This window comes from Gopherus flavomarginatus, chromosome 3 (genome assembly GCF_025201925.1).
Source record: "Gopherus flavomarginatus isolate rGopFla2 chromosome 3, rGopFla2.mat.asm, whole genome shotgun sequence".
NCBI classification, from domain to species: domain Eukaryota; kingdom Metazoa; phylum Chordata; order Testudines; family Testudinidae; genus Gopherus; species Gopherus flavomarginatus.
Window position 1 is genome coordinate 287,189,943 of NC_066619.1, and position 20,788 is coordinate 287,210,730.

Genomic DNA, 20,788 nt, shown 5'->3' on the forward strand with positions numbered 1-20,788 from the left:
TCTACTCCAGTGCATGAGAATTAGGCACAGTCCCCAGGTTCCTGGCAAGATTCTAATGCAGCCCTCTTGGGTCCCACCCCCTTGAGGTGAAACATCTCTTCCTGAAGCCCTTCAGGCTCGAAGGGGACTTTGACTCTCCCTAAAACGTGTGTAAGGCTAACACGTTGTTCCCCGAAAACCTACCTGCCTGGTCACTGGAGAGCTGCCTGCACAGGGAAGAGGCAGCACAAAGCCTGTGAGGTATTATGCAGCCACGCATGGGCTTTTCCTGATGGGAGAATCATAGATCCAAGTGGAACTCCCAGCGCCTGGGTGACTGAGCAGACAAAGCCGTTCTCCCCCTGCACAAACGTTCAGTGAGCAGGCAGTCACCTGCCTGAGTGAACAAATGGGGTGCTGCTCAGCATGCCAACGGCAGAAAATCCCTTCGGGTGTTTCAGAAGAGTCTTTGCTTGACTACAAATCACGCAGCTACAACGCTGGCACTCGCTCTTGATTTAACCTGGGGTCCCCCCATCCATTTGAAGAGTAGTCCCCTTTTTTTAAAAATAGCTGCAACTAGTTTGGGGACCTACACCTGCTCCCAAGCACCCCACCAAAACATAGTCATTTTCACAATCACATTTTCCTAATTTCTCTTAATTTCTCCCCCTGCTGCTGTGTGAAACACCCACACAAACAACAGCAGGAACCGACTGACTCTACAGAGCGAACGCTGAAACTGATGAGGCTCTAAGTGTTGTCAAATACCAGAGGTTTTTTCTTCTGTGTTCTCAGCTGATTTAAGCATCAGTAACGGCACTGCCAAGTGAACACCGCGGTGTCAGGCACAGGTCTAACTGGAGATGAACCCGGGACGACATGAGAGGCTGAAATGCCTTTTCCCTCCACTAGGTGGTGCTTTCTCCAGCTCAGGACTTCACACAAAACCTCAAATGCTTTTTCACACTTTGCCCTCCTGGCCTAAATCTTTCATAAGCTCGAAATTCAGCTAATTAAGAAGGTACAGGAGGGAAGTAATGAAAAACTATTTTAAAGAACAAAATTGGCCTAGATAGTAATTATCAGCCATCAAACACCCATTAAATCACCCAGCCCACCTCCAAGGCCAGGGCAGGTTGTTCCCCACGGGATATTCCCTAGCAGTTTGCCCTGTCCCAGAGAGTGGGGCTTCTCCACCTTCCCTGGGGGAGAATATTCCTCAGCCCAGATCCCTCTCAAGGTCAGGAGATCAGTCTTGATATTCAGGCAAAATAAAACAAAAACCAAAAAAAACACCCTTTTGACTTTCTCTACCCAAGAGACCTAGAATTGAAGCCATGGGACAGAGTTGAGAGCCAGAGGTCTAGTCTCAGCTCCAATTTGTGTGACATTGATCTCTGTGCCTCAGTTTCCTCATCTCTAAAATGAGATGCCGCCATATTCTAGTCTCACAAGGATGCTGGAAGGGTTAATGTTTTTGGTCCCCCCACTACAGAAGGGATGTGGACAAATTGGAGAGTCCAGCGGAGGGCAACGAAAATGATTAGGGGGCTGGGGCACATGACTTACGAGGAGAGGCTGAGGGAACTGGGGTTATTTAGTCTGCAGAAGAGAAGAGTGAGGGGAGATTTGATAGCTGCCTTCAACTACCTGAAGGCGGGTTCCAAAGAGGATGGAGCTCAGCTGTTCTCAGCGGTGGCAGATGACAGAACAAGGAGCAATGGTCTCAAGTTGCAGTGGGGGAGGTTTAGGCTGGATATTAGGAAACACTATTTCACTAGGAGGGTGGTGAAGCACTGGAATGCGTTACATAGGAAGGTGGTGGAATCTCCTTCCTTAGAGGTTTTTAAGGTCAGGCTTGACAGAAGTCCTGGCTGGGATGATTTAGTTGGGATTGGTCCTGCTTTGAGCAGAGGGTTGGACTAGATACCTCCTGAGGTCCCTTCCAACACTGATCTTCTAGGTTTCTATGAATGTTTGTAGAGTGCTGAGCTAAGCAGCAATATTCTCACCACCCTGAATTCCTTTCCAGCCTTGGGGTTTCGCCCCACGTCTGCCCTTGGTCTACTCTTAGTCACGCTACACAGACTCATCTCAGAAGACAATCCACTCAAGCCCCCAGGTTGTTTTAGCAGCTTTCTCTGTATCGCTTTCAGTCTGTGGCAGTGTGGTGCCCAGAACTGACTGGGATTTTCCAGGTGCAGTCACACAAGAGCGCTCCCTGGCCCTTTTTGTCGGAGCATGGATTAGGGTGGGCTGATAAACAGTTCCCCTGCCATACCCCTCTGCCTGCTGCCTGTTCTCTTGCCTCCTTGCCTTTGAGCACTCCCCTCCCCCTTTAGCTGCCCCTCCGCCCCCCACTCAGGTACAGCAATCAGACAGCCACGCACTGTTTTACCTTGGTGGGGGAAGGAGCTGAAGGAGGTGCCACCGGAGAGGTCAGGGAAGGAGTTGGAATGATCGGCGCAGCCAGAGGCGTCTGGGCAGGTGTGCTGGGCTCACTGCTACTCATCTCACCCGCTGAGGCGGAAGCTGAGCCGGAGGGCCCAGCTGTACCGCTGGATGCTGCAGAGTTGGGAGTCCGGGTAGGCTGCAAAACAATATCGTCAAGGGGGAAGACAGTCAGAACAGGGATCTGCCATCACTCACCTCTGTCTCCACCTTTCAGTCGGTCCTCACTTTGAACTCTGCCTCCATGTTACTCTTAAAACAAGCCCTTCCTGGGACAGAGCACCATTACCAATTCATTTGGCTGAGGGCCTGGGACTCCCAGGGCTGGTTCCAACACAGACGAACCCAGGGAGTGAAACCCTATAGGCTGTAATTACTGCAGAACCTAAGGACTTGCTGATGATCCTAGAACACGCAGGCACTGTGCGATATTCTACTTACCTGCAAGGGCCTGTGCTGGGTGTGAGCACAGTCCCCACTAAGCATACCCGGTACCTTCAGAAAAGGGCTTCTGGCAGGGCTGAGGGCAAGAAACATTTTGCTTCACCAATTAGAGGGTGGTAACAGTGGGCAAGGGAATTGGAAAAATGGGCCGGTGCTAGCCCAGCAGATCCATGCCACACCTTGAGTCCTATATGCTGATAGGAAGGGACAACGCTATGTTTTCGGTATCCTTTATCCTGAGAGCCCTGCACAGCTACCACTGCTCCGGGTGAGGGAGCTGGAGCTGGGATCCTGTGCTCAGGTCTGGTGCCTACAAGGCAAGAGGGATGCTGATAAATTGGAGTGACTGAAGGGTTGGAAAACCTGCCCTGAAGGGATACTCTAAGAGCTCAGTCCATTTAGCTGAACAAAGAAGTTGAAGGGTAATTTGATCTGACCCTGTAAGTATCTACATGGAGGAATAGTGGGAGCAGAGGAAGGTCTAACATGATCAAATGGCTGGAAGTCAATACTAGACAAATGAGCTTTGCAGGTCAGGCTAGACGACCACAATGGTTCCTGCTGGCCTTGGAATCTCTGACTTTTAGGGGACTGGAGGGGGCGGATCCCAGGAGTGACAACAAATGAAGCAGCAGTGAGGAGTTTGCTAACGTCTAACAAAGGCTACATGGAGAAATAACGGAGGTGCACTTATGGAGGATGTGGCAGTAGAAGAGAAAGCCTGACATGTGTGACAAACAGACCAGCCTTTGGACCTGCAAAACTAGGTCCAATCCCCCAGCCTGGGTCCAGCCAAACATAGCTTTGGATGGAGACTCTCCTACATAACCAAATGACGGATACCCATAAATCTGCAAACATCAAGCCAGATTGCCCCGAAGGCCTCCAGAGTCGGCCACTTGTAAATGACATTTGCGAATTTGCATTTTCTGAACATTTTTAATGTATTATTCAGAATTTAGCAAACAACTGGTACTGGGTACTTGGAGAGTTTCAATTTTCAAGTCTGAGTTGTTTTAATTTCGCATTTCAATCTTGTTTCTTCAGCATACTCGGGCAGATTTCACTCCTGCTTCTTGGGAGAGTTCAGTCGTCTCTCTTATATACTGTTCTTTGTCTCTAACTTCAGGACACAACACGGAAATTGGTAGTTGGTAAATTCTGACTTCATCTAGAAGGGGCAGGGTTCCCTAGGAAGAGCCATGCTCGGTAATGAAGCAAGCCTACGACGCACCATCACAGGCATGGTAACAACGGACACCACACTGGTGGTGGAACGGTGCCTATGCAGCTGTTCTTTGGACGGGTCGGGGCTCCCAGCAGCGTGGTGTAAGAGGGCTGCAGTACAGGTGAGGAGACAAAGGGAATCTGGGGCCTACAAAAAAGCAGCAAACTTCTCAGAAAATGCTGACTATAGCTTACCTTCAACTCCTCTTTGACATGCGTTTCTAACGGACCCGTCACTGGGGCATCCAGGTGTGTTAGAGTCAGTCAGATAATTTACTGAGCATTAGCTTCATTGGCATTGGCTCTTCGGCGCACACGCCGTATTTATCAAGTCTCAGGGCTGGTAAATACTGAAAACGTACCTTGGCAAAGCCAGTTCTCAGGGGTGTGACTAACCCGAGTCACTACACTAGGTCAATGGAAGGATTCTTCCGTCGACCCAGCTATCGCCTCTCGAGGAGGCTGATTAGCTACAGCCATGGGAGAACCCCTCCACGGCTGCAGCGAGCGTCTACACTGCAGCACTATGGCTTTGTCACTGTAGCATTTTAAGCGTAGACATGGCCTAAGTCCCAGCTCAGCTATACGTTAGCTAGGGTACAGTCACACCATCCCTCCAGATCAGCATGTGCACAGGCACTCGAGAGCCATTTATGGCAATGAATCAATGCTGCCTGATCCTGCCTGAGCAGCAGTCGTTCAACAGGACACTGAAATCAGGCCCCAGCAGGCGCCACACTGCAGAATCTCCAGCGTGTGAGCTCTGGGCACATGATGCAGAAGTCTGGCCTACCCAATTAACTGATGGAGGTACAGTGCCCTGTGGAGAAGCAGGCTGCTCCATGTTTCCCTCTGAAACTGGGAGCATCCACCCTTGGTCCTGGGAAGAGACCTTGTGGCACCAGCCTTTGCCAGGCACATCCCACCTCTGAGAAGCAGGCTACTCTTGTCATAAACAGATAGCTAAGGGTTAATGTCTCTTTCACCTAAAGCACCTGACCAGAGGACCAATCAGGAAACCGGATTTTTTCAACTTTGGGTGGAGGGAATTTTGTGTCTGAGGTCTTTGTTTTCTGTCTGCCTGCTTTCTCTGAGCTTTGGAGAAGTAGTTTCTGCTTTCTAATCTTCTGTTTCTAAGTGTAAGGACAAAGAGATCAGATAGTAAGTTATATGGTTTCTTTTCTTTGGCATTTGCATGAATATAAGTGCTGGAGTGCTTTGATTTGTATTCTTTTTGAATAAGGCTGTTTATTCAATATTCTTTTAAGCAATTAACCCTGTATGTGTCACCTTAATACAGAGAGACCATTTGTATGTATTTTTCTTTCTTTTAAGACCTGTTGGAGTTTTTCTTTACTTCAGGGAAATTGAGTCTGTACTCACCAGGGAATTGGTGGGAGGAAGAAATCAGGGGGAGATCTGTGTGTGTTGGATTTGCTAGCCTGATTTTGCATTCCCTCTGGGTGAAGAGGAAAGTGCTTTTGTTTCCAGGACTGGGAACGGAGAGGGGGAGTCACTCTGTTTGGATTCACAGAGCTTGTGTCTGTGTATCTCTCCAGGAGCACCTGGAGGGGGGGGAAGGGAAAAAGGATTATTTCCCTTTGTTGTGAGACTCAAGGGATTTGGGTCTTGGAGTCCCTAGGGAAGGTTTTTCAGGGGGACCAGAGTGCCCCAAAACACTCTAATTTTTTGGGTGGTGGCAGCAAGTACCAGGTCCAAGCTGGTAACTAAGCTTGGAGGTTTTCATGCTAACCCCCATATTTTGGACGCTAAGGTCCAAATCTGGGACTAAAGGTATGGTAACTCTGCACAAGGAAATCTCTTTGCTGAAAGGAATTTTCATGGCACTTTGCAGATAAAACCACGTAGCCAGATTGAGTTGTCAGTGTCCGCGGGATCAGGGCAGTGTCACCAGTGGACAAACCCAGGCAAATCTTCAGAGAGTAACACTGCTGAAAGGCTGGAAGTGTTTGGGGTGCTTGAAGGCCACCAGCTGCAGCTTGGAGCCTGGACCTCCCTAGATGGGTAGGGCCAGGGGGAGAAGCTGGACCCAGAGCTTGTTGAGACTGGTAACACCTCTCTATGGGAGGGTAGGACACCAGGTGTTCTGAAAGCAGCATTGCAAGGCCCCTGTTCAAAACACCCCTGGAAACTAACAACCCTGCTAGCTACCAAATGATCCTGAAGCTCCCATTTTGGGAAGCGTTCATGGTAAAGCAGCTCTGGCATTGCCTAGAGCCCTCTGACTTCAGACCTGGGGCTGGGGAAAACTGCATTAGTGGCACCAGCCCGCTGACTCTTTCTAGCCAAGGCTGAGGATATGGTGTTCAGGCTGAGTTAGAATATTTACCATTGACCACAAGGGGCTGTGGATACATCTAAGGCCTGGCAGTTAGCTGGAATTGCCTAAGGACAGAGAATACCACTGGTAAGTGTGGGCGATAGCCTTGGCTCTGACAAACACTTGTCTGGGGCCCTGCAGGATTTAACTCAGTCTCCCCTGCTGATCAGGGTATACGAGGGGACACTAGGAGGGGTAGTAAGGAGACATGGGGGAGATGCGTTCAGTATAACACAATAGTCAGCTCTGCGCAGGGAGTGTCTGCTAGCGGCCTTGACCCAGAGGAGCTAGCCAGCGGAGAGAACGCTGGCAAGGCTAGGCAAGGATCTGGCAGAACGGGCTAGTATTGGCTCAACATCTGCTGTTGGCCACTCTAGTTTGTAACCTGGGCTTCGGTTAGATCCAGGGGCTATGGGATGTGGAAGCAGCAGACATCCCCAAGGAGTCATGTTATTATCTGGGTGGAGTGGGGTGACTAATGGCCGCGACGGTCAGATGCAAGCCTACTACCCTTACCCAGGCCTTTGTTTCCTTGAGATCAGACCAGCATAAAGCGTTCTACACGGGGCTACATCTTAACATCACTCAAACTGAAGCGGATGCAGAATGCAGAAATCCATTTGCGCAGTCTCTCTCTCACTGGGAGCACCCTGGGAACTGCACTGGCTTCCGGGTGGAATTCGAAGTGGTGGCTCAAACTTCACACCCTAAATGTTCTGTCCGATAATTACCCCAAGCAGCCACCTCTCCCCCTTGTGCCACATGACCAGAGCAGCAATCAGGCAGGAGCCCTCTTGCTGTAAGCGAGAGTTTGCTACTGGCAGGATACAAAGGCTGCGGGACTCCAACTGGCCTCGCTTCTTGATCCCCTAGGGCAGGTACCTTAACTCTGGTCACATAACAAAGCCCATCATTTCTCCCCGGCATTTGGGGGGATGATTTTACTAACTATTGGAAGAAGTGTGTGTGTGTGTGTGTGAGATTAATTTACTTTTGGTGCTAGCAGCAGTCTGTTATTGGTTCGACTGTCAACTCCTGACGGCAGGAAGTGTGTATACATATTTGTGCCACACCTAGGTTGGTGGGACCCCAGGCCACACTGGGGTTTCTGGATGCAACTGCAGTATGAACACGCACTTCCATGGGGTAAGGACTGAAGATTTCCAGTATTGTCAGAGCACTGAGTGGGAGCCTATCAGTGGAACATCTTTTTATAAACTGAATGAACAAATAAATGCATCTTCCCTGCCTGGAGCTATCCACGGAACCCAGTGAAATCAAAGACATGATCAGAGCCCACCACCTCATGAAACAGAATGCACCCGTTTAGAGAGACGAGGTGGATGAGGTAACATCTTTTACTGACCAATGTCTGTTGGTGAAAGAGACAAGCTTTGAGCTACACAGAGTTCTTCTTAGGTCGGCTGAAGAGCTCTGTGTAGCATAAAAGCTCGACTCTTTCACCAACACAAGTCGGTCCAATAAAAGGTACCACCTCACCCGCCTCGTGTCTCTCTCATATCTTGGGACCAACGTGGCTCCAACAACACTGCAACCCAAGCATGTGTTTGCCATTTACAAATCATCACGTAGCCACAGGCGTTTGGAGGATCTGTGTCCAAGCTGTCGTCTCCCGCAACTCTGCTTCTCCTCTGCACTGCTAGCAGCAGATTGTGTTACACACAGCAGGCTCTCTCCACAGCTTTACATAATCCTGGATGACTTTGTCATTGTCTCCTTAAAAGACACTACTCAGAACTCCCTCCCCCACAAACAACCTCAAGCCTCCTGCAGCAAAGTACCTCATAAGGTAAGGAATAGCAATCAGTGACAGCCAAGGTATAACCTTACCACAGGGACGCCTGGAGGGGAGCTTCGGCCATAAAGTGGAAATAGGATCACCAAGGAATTTTAATGCTCTAATTCATTAAATTAGTTCTGGGTAACAGCAGAGAGTAACAGCCTTGATCAGGGCCGGCTCCAGGCACCAGCCCAGCAAGCAGGTGCTTGGGCCGGCACCTCGGGCTCTTTGGCGGCAGGTCTCTCGGTCTCTCTCGGAGGGAAGGACCTGCCGCCGAATTGCCACCGAAGAAGAAAGCAGCGCAGTGGAGCTGCTGCCGATTACAGCTTTTTTTTTTTCTTCCGCTGCTTGGGGCGGCAAAAACTCTGGAGCCGGCCCTGGCCTTGATGACAATTTCACCCTTGTAGATTCACTCCAGGGAAGCATCTCTATCTGTGGCCCTTTTCCTGTCCTTTTGTGAAACCAGAGCTTTCCTAGGTTTCACAAAAGGACAGGAAAAGGGCCACAGGAAACAGACACTGGAGTTTAGCCCTCCGGTAATGATCAATGCCCACTGACCACAGCTATTGGTTCTCACCTTGGGCCGCCTGGTGGTGGTCTGGAGGGCAACAGGAGTAGAAGGCAGAGTAGGAGAAACATTCATACAGGGAAAGACAGGAACAGAGGTACAGAGACAGCAGCGGCAGCAGCAGCAGATGCAGGAAAGAACAAGGTAAAGGAAACAAAGAGACATTACCACAATTAGTGTGCATAGCATCAGGTCTACATGCTCATTCCCCCATGCTCCCACAACAGTCCCAGGTGGAACAGACCCCTGATGTGGCTCACCTCACACCCAGGCTAGAAAAATCTTTCAGTCATTTGCACCGAAGACACCAAAGTTCTACCATGGCCACCCCTCTCTTTAACATGCAGATGCAGGACCACAAAGATCTTCCCAGCAGGAAGTCTTCCATCCTGATCACTTGGACAATGGAGACGCCCGGCATGTTGAGACCTGCTGTCCTTGCAGCTGCCCTCGGGGCATCCACAACCTGACCCATCTAGTGGACTCCTGGAAAGATCTCAGAAAGGCAAAGTTTGGACTCCCTTGGCTTAGCCAGAGAAACACCCTGCTGAGTTGTTGTACTGCCCAGGGCTCTCAAGGCTTCTGCTGGCAGGATCCTGGATTTCACGCACACCCCCCCCTTTTCTAAACAAGGTTACTGACGCTCAAGTGTCACTAGCTGCCCAAAGAGAAGCAAGAGCAAAAGGATTCAAACGCCTTCCATTACAACACCACAGGCATTGCATTTTGTGACACTTCTCCTCAAACGTGGAGGCATTTTCAAGGCAGCACTGCCATTTCCCCCTCGGCTCTGAAGAATAAAATGTGTCATGTTATCAGGTAGGCCCATTCAGCCTAACGCACCTGTCCTCTGTATCAAGGAAGATGATACAAGATTATGACAACCAATCTGGCAACCCCTCACCTAAGAATTTTTCACACTACGCGCCTCCTTGCTGTGTGGTTGCAACACACAGATTGTCCCATTGTGTGGTGCCTTGTCAACAAAGATTTAATAGAAATCGAGACACCAGGCAGAAGTGAACTTGGAGCAGCTTTCTTCAGCCAGCGTGTAGCAGGGACAGCATGACGGGATATACTCCCTATCCGTGTCACTCCCATTACTGGGAGCGAATCAGACAGGAAAAGAGAGACACTTACAGGTGGAGCTTCTGTTCTGTCACACTTAATGGCCTACACAGTATCACCGGGGCACATTCAAGCCCATTACATTCTGCTTTCCTTTACCATTGAAAGGTAAAACGATGGACTAGAAAGTCTGAAGGTCAGCAGGACCAGAGCAGGTCAAAAGAAACCAGCCCTCATGCTCTTCTCCCATTGGGTGGCACTAGGAATGAGGCCTTTAATCACACGACTGGCAACTATCTGGCTGCTACAACCACAGAGGCACTGGCCAATGCAAGGCCCTGTAAAACAGCTGGCCTGTAGGTGAGGGCAGGAAGACAAAGCTTCAGAGTTTAAGCGAGGCAGTGATCCACGTCTTTACCTGAGGGGGGGGGTCTCATTCGCACATAAGACTTTGGTAAACCAGGTAACACATGGCTTCTAGTAATCCCTCTCTTTCTTTTTAATATCAGAATTGCACAGAATAGTCTAAGGGACACACAGTAAAATGCAAATCCCTTCGAATACCTGACATCTGGCACATCCTTTGGGGATAAATCCTACTTCGCTCACAATTCCAGAAGAAAACTTCCCAGAGGGTCTAACTCTGGGTAGCTGCTACTTTTAACATAGAAGTGAAAGATTTACATCCTCCAGAGTTTTCTTACTTTGCAAAACACTCATCAGGAAAGTGTTCCCACCAAGCAGTAGAAGCTAAAAAACCCAGGGATTAATTTCATGTTGAGGACTGGCAGTGTAAGGTCTTCCAGAGTGCTTTGGAAAAGCTGAGCCCCTCAAAACATCCACAAGAAAACCCATTCTGTGGAATGAATCTTTGACAACCTGATGTAACTATCTGTCAACTCTGGCCCTCCTCAGGGGGGGAAGACTGTAGAAGAGCTTCCATAAAGCAGGCCTGCTCTGAGAAACCCTCTCTTCTCAGGGATTTAGCAACCTAGGCATGTTCCGGTGTTTCACTCCTAGCCACGCACTGGACTGCCACTACAGCATGTTAAAGAGGAACTCAACAAAGTCTCTATTGTCAGAGAAATGTTGCTTCAAACATGGCTCCTGCTGTCCTATTATGGAATGGTTCGCATCAGAAAAGTCAGAGCCAACAATAGAAATGCTAGCTGAATGGGCCTCTTGGCTTACAAGAAGCAGATATGAGGAGTTCTTGGTACTTGACAAAAATTACAAGCCAAGGGCTGGAATATTTTAAACTGACAACCAACTTTGCACATTCAAGAACTAAGGTAGTACTGCCTGTTCCAACAGATGGATTTATACTAACGATAAGTATCCCTGAGGGTGTTAATGAAGCCCCCTGAAAGATACACCAGTATCTCAGATAACCAATCTTGAAATGGTCACTTCTGGGGCATGAAGGAAGTTGAGGGCATCTTTCCTAGATTAAACCATACAGAATCCTAACAAAACCTGCCTCCTGGCAGCTCTAACTATAGTTACCCTGCCATTCCCATTAAAGGAAAAACAACTAAGGAGCGGGCAATAGCATTTTTAATCTTTGTGCTGTTCCCCTGGGTTATTAGGCCTAGATTAAGGGTGGAAGGTGATCAGTTTGGTCCCAGCCCAGCAAATTCGCTTTGTAAAGATGATACAGCCCGAGGTGTCAGCTACAAGATTCACTGGGGGAAGGGCTCATTTCTAAATGAAGGTCATAACAATGGTTCACTGATCTCATCAGGGTGTAGAACAGACTGGTCTTGACGCTGCCTAGGCAGACCTGCTCTGTGTGTGTGTCCTGTATAACATTGCTCAATTCTTCTAATGAATGTTATAAAAATACAATCAAAAACTTCCCTCCCTTTGACAGGTGTTCCAAAGCCCCAGGGTATGTCCACACCGCAGCCCAGGCAGGAAGACTCACGCCAGTGGGACTAGAGCTAGCATGCGAACATGAGCAGAGGTCGGGCTGCAGCTCAGGCTCTCAGGCACACTCAGCTCCTTAGGCCGAGAGCCCAAGCTCCAGCCCCACCTGCAACAGCCAGGCTGCTAATTCTAACGCACTAGGGTGAGACTCTCTCCAGGCTAGGAGGCTTGTTCCAAGTTGCCGTGCAGACACATCCTCAGGGTCTAGGAAGCACTTGCTGGTTGCCTGAAGAGAGCCAGCTAGTTACAGGTGCTAGCTCGTTTCCAGCCAATAAAGCCCTCTAATATACAGCTGGAAATATATTCCGTACATTCCCAATACTCATTTTCCATGAGCTGCAGGTACCTCAGGGAAGTGGTATGATTGCCAGTGGAAGGGGAGGTGGGCTGCAGGACCACGAACAGAAGAGGTGCTGGTACTCTAGTAAGAAGCGACCCACTGCTATGAAAATGTTTGAGAACCTCTGTCCTACAGCTATGTCTCATACCTGAGCTCTTTGAGGTTCCAGAAGAACAGGGCTACCAACTTTACCAGTTACAGCCTAATGAAGAACTTTGGGACAGCTTAAGAGCTCAGAAAGCTCTGTATCAAGTATTCCAGCCATGAATATTTCATCAATCAGTGGTTCTGAACTGTGCTGCATAATGCAAATAAATATTTGATGCCATTCTGTAACCTTTGTTCCTCCACAAGCTCCACATTGAGTAGGAAGAGAAGTATCTGGGACCCAAAATAGAAACACACCGGCTGGGAAAGCTTCGCTGCCAGCACGCAGAAATCAGGAAAGCCACCTGCTAGCTACCAACATCTGGAAGAGCAAAGCACGGCCTAGGAAGTCAGCCTTGCCCTGACCACTTCCTCTTCAATATAAAGGTGCAGCCCCCAGGCCCTTCTGGCCCCAACCTACCCCATTCTGTCTGGAGTAGAATGGTCTCAATTTGGATCAAGATAGCAGTGCTCTAGGTAGGTGTGCACTGCAGCAGTGCATTGAGCATGAGGGCAGCTGCACGACTCTAAGACCTCTAGGTGTGGTCAGCGGGCTCCTGGTAAGTGATCCCAGGCCCAGTGCCCCGGAACCACAGGAGCCGCATACAGCTGGAACTCTTGGGTTCCACACTGAGTGCAGGATGGGAGCACACGCTCCTTTTAACGGCATGTTTCCACACAGGCTACTCCTATAGCTCGTGTGAGCGTTTCCAGCCCCAATGGGTGAGCCCTGCTTGCACATTATAGGAGCTGGCAGGTGCTGAAGACAGGTATCCTAGGAACACAAACGCTTTACTTCAAGACGGCAGCGCCTGAGTCCATTACTCAAGTCTTCTCCAGAGGATGCTCAGCAGTTGAATAAACCTGCAGGAATCACTGTTACTACCTGCATAGCTCTCCATTAACATAATTACACGGCTTCCTCTCGAGCTGGTTATTCTTGACAGTCACATGTTCTGGGCATTGTTGCGAGCTGTACCTCACAACAGGAAGCTCTACATTGCACCTTCAAGAATCCGAGAGACCTAGTGCATGATGGGCTTGCTCGCTCTCTCAGAAGTAGCCAAATACAGAGCAATCATAAGAGAAAAAAATCCTACCAGGAAGAGAAGTTTTATGTGCAGTTTCCCTATATTAACTCAGGTAACGACGGCAGACTTTAAAACTTCCCTGGAAGAAATGCAGGCTGGCCCTACAGCCATCAAATCACCAGAAACTGATGTATATGGAGCGTGGTTTCCAGACTTGGCCACAGCTCCATTATCTTTCTGCTCCCAAGAGTGATACAGAATTAGCATTTGCAAAACTTTTCTTTTGGAAGGGGATTTTAAAGGAGTTTTTAAAAAAAATCACCATACAGGAAAGTGTGTCACTCCCTTTGGTCAGCTTCAGATCCCAGATCCATACACAAGGTGCATTTACTGGAATAGAATTAAGAAAACACCTTCTGGCTGCTGCAGGCAAAACAGCTGAAGTGGCAGGGAAAGGTGCACATTTGCTTTCGGGCTATTTGTATTGTTAGCTTATTTCTAGCAGATCAGGTACAAATCCTCACTAATTGCTCGTTAGAACTTAAAACTCAGAGATCCTGATTATGCTCAAAAACAAACATCAGGACACCCAGAGAACAAAAATCTGAGTCTGTACTGTAACCTACAGAAAAATATCAGCTCGACACAGGAAAGCCACGTAACAGTAATTTGAAATTCTTAACACAGGCAAAAAATAAGAAACAAAAGAGTCCATTAGGCAGCACCGCCAGAGAGGAGAAATAAAAACTATTATCAGCATGCAACTTTTATACAGCAAGCAGCAATCTCCTCCAGCAGCAGTGGTAACGCGAAACCCCTGTCCTCTGATGTGGGCTGCAGAGGCACTGCATGCAATACAAACACCAGGCTGTCAGGTGAAATGGGAAAAGGACTTGAAACAAACTCAAAAGAAAGACTACAAATGAAATTCAATTGCCTCATTTTGTCATTACGCACCCACCCGCCCGGCTTGTCTCCCCAGAGACACCTCAAAACTGAGTTGGAAACTCAAAATTAAAGCTCTGCAGTCGTAACATACCAAAAAAAAAAAAAAAAAAAGGAGCAAAACAAAACCTGTTTGGAAGCAGCGTTAGAAATGATCAGGGGATACAGCAGATTGTACCTTCCGTGTTGTTGGGGCCTGCCTCATCATTGCAGAAAAGACAGACGAAGAGAGAGAAAGAGAAAGGGAGCAGAGAAAGAGAACGTTAGAACATTCAATCACAACAATGCAGCTCTCTGTAGACAGTCTCTCTCAAGCGCAGTCTGCCCAGGAGCACTTGCAAATGGCTGCAGCTTTTCCTTTTCATCTGCCATCCATTGACCCTGATAATCCAGCAACTGCTTCCCGAAACCCAGACTGCTATGGACGCCGTTAATTAGCAAGACTCTAGTGCGCTGGAGTGCGGGTCCATCCTAGCAGCTGGAGCCACGGGCCACACTTCCTTTCTCCGCTGGCCTCTCCAACCACCGCCCCGGGCTCCTCATTACATCATCACTTATGGATTTTTCCCTCCCCTCTCCAAGTTCTTCGGCAGCCCTTGGATCCAGGCACAGCACCAGGGATTGAGCTGATGCTTTCCTTCCACAGGGAGGAGGGATGCACAGGGACGAAAGTGCTCCTCTGTAACCTAGCAACACTTTAGGCTCAGCTGTCTCACTGGCTAATTAGAACATTTCTTCATCCCTCCTCCAGCCATAATGGGCCCAGCTCAGCATCTACGCATGCACGCAGAACCCTTGCAAATCTCTTCACACGATACAGTCCAGCCTCCCTGCCTATTGGGAGCAGTCTACACACCAACCCCTGGATCTACCAGAGCCTAATGCAGGGGTAGGCAACCTATGGCAAGCATGCCGAAGGCAGCGCGCGAGCTGATTTTCAGTGGCACTCACACTGCCTGGGTCCTGGCCACCAGTCTGGGGGGCTCTGCATTTTAATTTAATTTTAAACATTTTAAAAGCTTCTTAAACATTTTAAAAACCTTATTTACTTTACATACAACAATAGTTTAGTTATATATTATAGGCTTATGGAAAGAGACCTTCTAAAAAGTTAAAATGTATGACTGACACACGAAACCTTCAATTAGAGTGAATAAATGAAGACTCGGCACGGCACATCTGAAAGGTTGCTGACCCCTGGCCTAATGAACCAGTTCAAGGGCCAAGTTTGTTAGTTTCTGCAATTTCAAACACACACAAGCCACCTTATAATATTTGGAGTTCACCACCCAATACTGCTCCTGTATTCCCAACTCCCCCATTCATTCTCTCTCCCACAGACACCCAGCTTCACAAGCACACAGGAAATACAACAGCAAAGAAGTTTTGGTTTTTTTAAGTTTATTCAATTGAATAGTTGCGTGCCAAAAAGAAAGCCACAGTGAAACCCAAATCAGAGACCAGCCTTGAGAGCTCGCCCCAAAGGGCCAACTGCCTGGGCAGGAGGACATGTTCCACCATAACCAGGAGACACTGCGGTTAAGCAGACATTTCTGAGCACTGACAACCTGGCTTCAGTGCACTGAGAAGTTTAAACCTCAAATTTAACACCTTTAAAGTTTTCTATCATTCCCAGGCTACCACCTGTAGAGAGGCCAGAACATATTTCCTTACAACTCATGCAAAACCCTCACTAATGCTCTAGAACAGAGGTGGGCAAACTACGGGCCACATCCGGTCCACGGCACTGCCCTGCCCGGCCCCTGAGCTCCTGGCCCGGGAGGCTGCTCCCGGCCCTTCCCCTGCTGTCCTCCCTCTCCCACAGCCTCAGCTGGCTCGCCCCGCTGCGATGCTCTGGGCAGTGCAGCTGCAGAGCCTGGCCTGACCCAATCTCTGTGCTGCGTGGTGGTGGCGGCGATGTGGCTGGATCCAGCCAGGCGGCGGGGCTGTAGTGCTGCCAGCCACCAGTGCTCTAGGCAGCGCGGTAAGGGGGCAGGGAGTGGGGGGTTTGGATAAAGGGCAGGGGAGTTCAGGGTGGTGGTCAGGGGTGTGGATAAGGGTCGAGGTCGGAACAGGGGGTTGGATGAGGCAGGGGTCCTGGGAGGGCTGTCAGGAATGAGAGGAGGCGTTGGATGGGGCAGCGGGGGTCTGGGGGCAGTCGGGGTACAGGGAGTGGGGTGCATGGATGGAGCAGGGGTCACAGAGGTGATGTCAGGGACCGGGGGGAGAAGGGGTTGGATGGGGCAGGAGTCTAGGGGGAACGGATAGGAAGTGGGGGCTGGGCCACAACTGCCTCCCCTAACCAGCTTGCAGGCTGGGTATGCGGGCTAAGGGGGTCTCTAGGCTGTATCTGGAGAGAACAGTCTCTCATTCATGCAGGGAGGGTGAAAGGGCCAAACCAGGAAATAGTGATGGGAGAAGGGTGAAAGAAGAGGGTGTCTGGCCTATGGGAGGAGATGGGGAGGAAAGTAGGGCAGCGGTGCCAGCGCTGGCACATTAGCTAGGAATTCCCTGATTTACAAGAAAGCTACAAACCCTAGTTTGTAAAATCAGAACATTCTACAGAAGAAGGGCTTAGGCACTTTTTTTTTTAAAAAAAGGAAATATTCTTAGCCCTGGACCCCTTACTGATGTCATGTGTCTGGGAATTATTGACCCTAAATCACTTGTTAAACCGGGAAAGTCAACTTTGTCCAATGCATCCACAGGAGCTCTCACGTAGGACTAGCGAGCTCTAGACCGAGGTTCCACGGATAGGGGTAGCAGAAAGGGTTTCTAAAACTGAAACCAACTTTTTTTTTCACATCTCATAACAAAACATGGGTTGGTCAATCACTTCAGGAATGTGTGAAGTTCTCCTCCTCTGGACCAGAGACCAAGTATGAGACGTTTGAGGGCAAACAAAAATATTTGGGGGGAGACGACACATTTTGGAGAGGGTGGAAGGAAAAATAGATTTTAGAAAGAAAACAGCCTAAATTAGGTGTTTCTAATGGGATGCCAGGACGACTGGTAATGTCCTCAGGTGTCAAAATATTGGTTTCAAAATCAGGTAGTGAATGAGCTAAGATCCCCCACCCTGCTCTAAGGAGTCCCCGGATGTGAATAAATCTGTGCTTCCATCCACTAGCCCAAGAGATTCCCCAGCACCAGATGGGAACTATACTTACAAATAAGAGCCACACATGGAAAACACAATTCCAACAGTATCAGCAAAAGGGGGGCTCTTACCCCCTTAACCTGAAGTAAGAGCTTTTACTATCCAGCATTTACTATAATTAATTTTGAGGAGTAAAAATGTTGGTGGAATCAGAAGGATTCAATAGAACAGGTATCAAACTGGGGCTAAACTCACCTTGACAGAGTCCCTTGAAATAAGAGAGGGTTCGCTGCTGACATCCTTGATAAAAGATTTTTTAAAATTACATTAAAAGTTCCCCCTGACCTTCTCTGCCTCGTCCCCCAATAATACAGGGTCAAGGAAGAGGCGCTGATGGGTAACACCACAAACTCTTGATTCACAGTTCAGTGAGCCCATATGCCACCATGAACTCGACATCTGGATGGATGTTCCTACCATACCATTTTTCAGGATCTCCAACATTCAGATTTCAAGGTCTTATTCATAATTTTGTTGATATGTAAAAAGAGAAAACATTTTCTCTGAAAATTATTCATATATTTAGCATTAAAACCACCATTTCCAAGCTCCTTCCCTGGCCTATCAAGCTCTGAAGTATCTTAGAAGCTGACAGAATGAGAAAGGTTATTTGAACAGACCAACATATATATGGCCAAAAACTGAAATGGCCCCCAATCAGCCCATCTTTTAATTAAATTAACTGGACTTGATCAGAAATGTGTGTGTTGATTTAAAAGCACTACCAAACCACTGGGTTCAGCTACAGAAACGTTCAATAGCCTAAAGCTAGTTCTCAACCGGCGCCCTTTGAAAATCTTAGGTGTAGTCTGCGGACTCCCAAGGGTCTGCAGGCCAGAGGCTGAAGACAACTGGTGGGAAAAGAAAGCCAATTCTGGGTGTGTTACACATTAAGAAAACTGATTTAGGACAATAGGAGATCAGCATAACAGGCTGCTCACCTATCACAGCCCCAGTTCGTTTGGGTTTAAAGAGATGGATTGCTGAATACTGCTCCTATCAACAGGGGAGAAAGCCCACTTCCTTGTTAACATCTGCCCAGCTGACACTGAACAGGGCAACTGTGAATCTCTTTTGGACAGTAAAGTACAGGTAAAGCCCACAGCACGGTCAGTCTCAAACTGAATTCTTCACTGAAAGCACTATGGACCAGATTCCGTCTTGCTCTGTCCACATTCCTTGCCGTGCAAGTCCTGGGAAGGAAATAAACGACACAGAGCCGGTTAAAGTTGGAGGTACAGAAAACGGAGAGCATTTTAACAATGCAGGCCTATGTTGTGCCACCATTTTGCTGCTAAGCACCAATTTACATCTGAAACACTAAATTGCCAGGCCAGAGACTGTGTCTTCCTCTTGGGGAGCAGCTGCAACGCCTAAAACCCCTGACGAGTGACAATGGAGAGCACAGACAGGTCCTTCGGGGACTTGGACTTTATTCATTGGTAGAATCTGTAGCACGTGGCCTAAATAGAGATGACAGAGCAGAGGAGCAGCTTGTCGGCTTCTCGCAAAGGAGCAGGCCTTGGTTCCAAGATGGATTAGATGCACACAGAACAGGACCATTTAATTTTAGAAATCTGTTTTCTGGCAACAATTTACAGAGCGAGAACACCTTAGCAACAAGACGGGATTTCTATTTAATTATTCAAGACATTTTCCTCTAGCAGCATTATAGATAATGGATGTCTTCAAGCACAGAAGCCATACTAGCTGCCTACAGCATCATCATAATATGGAGAGCAGACACAAGTTAGAGATCCCAGGACGTAACACGGCTACGTACTCAGCTCAAGATGTGGTATTGCAGGATTGGGCTTATGGTTTCCGTAGGCTGCTTCTCTGTAGTCATCTGTTCTGCGTAATTTAGATACAGCCATCTGGCTTCTGGCAGGTGGCCAAGTGCACATCCATCAGGCTACTTACCCATACTTCCTGGTGCAGGGGTCAGAACCTTCAGCAATGCTACATCGCATGGGCTAATGGAACGTGGGAGCCCACTGCAAATGCCAATCAGTTAGCCAGTGGCTTAGGACCTTTCTGTTCCTGCTGTTGCAGGGTGGATAAGAGGCATCTCTACATTCAGTAAAAGAAGGTGATGCTTTATGGGCAGGTTCCTTTCCACTTCCCCCAGCAGGAGGTGGAGGAGCAAGGAAACATCAGGCGAATTCAGTCAGCATCACCTTCCATAAAGTGGTCTCTGGATGATTTCCAGACAGGGTCTCTTCAACACGCTGAAGGTACTTGAGCTTTTCTGGATCTCTGTGGAATCTGGATAAAAACCAGAGATCTGGGCATCCACCTTGACACAGCAGCTCTCCACACTACATCAACAGCATCACATACTTGATGCTGGCCATGCCAATGCCTTTATGTTAAAAGCACGTATTTATCTGGTGGTGGTGAAAGCTCTGTTCCATAGCTAGACCTGCCTTTTGCTACGGAACCTGGTAGTCCTGAACCTGTAAAGAAGCAACTCACAAATCCCAGCAGTACTACAAGTCAGGGCTCTGGGATGCAGGCCCTTTAAAGTTTGGCCAATCTTACCCATGGGCAGTGCTACCCCAACCACTACGTTCTTATGCAGGAAAGACGGGGGGAGATGTAGATGGCAGCATCCCCGGCATAAGATATTCTACTCCCTGGGACGAGGAGAGAGGCGTCCTCCACACTTTCAACTACTCATCAAGAATAGGCTACAAAGGCAAGAGCAGTTCTATGGGAAGGCTACTCTGGCCCTTAAGAATTCCCTGAGTGGACCAAAAAGAATTAACTCAATCCAGTGGTTCTCGCAAGCTGCTTTAACGTGGCAAGAAGGTCGGAGTCTCCAGATCAGAATCACTTGTATGCGGCTGTGGATATGTACTTGACCTTTAGCAAATCCTGCGTGTCCTCAGTGTCCAAAAGGTAGTAACAGTCCTCAAGAAAATCTCTCTGCTTATTGACACTCCAGGGTGGGTCAGGAAGGGTCAACTGCCAGAGGCAACACAGCAGCGGCTACCCCAGCTGGCACCAAAACCCTTGGAGCAGGTGGTTCTGAAGGTCTCTGCAACTAAATTTTGTTGGCCACGTTAAGCCAACAAAGCCAACTCCCAGCACACATCTCAATGCAGGATCCTCTGAGCTGCATGTTAAATGTGGCACTTCTGTCTCTGGGATTAACCTGACGGATCAGGCTCTCATCCATCATGCACTGTAGTCAGAGCTCTTGAATTCTTCAGTTTGGAGCTGCCTGGAGTCGGGCTTCAGCAGATGCACATCTGATGACAGCTGGCCATGCCTCCGGGCAATATCAAACATGGGAGGTCTCAGCAGAGCCATGTCAGAGAAACTGCAGCTCAGTACATCAATATGAGC

The 20,788-nt window shown here is 48.6% G+C and overlaps 1 protein-coding gene across 13 annotated transcripts in view; it reads right to left on the reverse strand.

Moving 5' to 3' along the window:
* Positions 1-20,788, reverse strand: part of DCTN1 (dynactin subunit 1) — a 134,683-nt gene that overhangs the window by 30,039 nt on the left and 83,856 nt on the right. For 7 of the 13 annotated variants that reach the window (XM_050944872.1, XM_050944876.1, XM_050944874.1 and 4 more), the window contains exons 6-8: positions 14,453-14,470; positions 8,824-8,844; positions 2,381-2,572 (exon numbers count right to left, since the gene is read on the reverse strand). In XM_050944872.1, coding sequence (XP_050800829.1) covers positions 2,381-2,572; positions 8,824-8,844; positions 14,453-14,470 — 231 coding nt within the window. Of the gene's footprint in view, positions 1-2,380; positions 2,573-8,823; positions 8,845-14,403; positions 14,471-20,788 lie in introns of all 13 variants that reach the window. The other 6 variants (XM_050944877.1, XM_050944879.1, XM_050944878.1 and 3 more) reach the window with 3 other exon arrangements.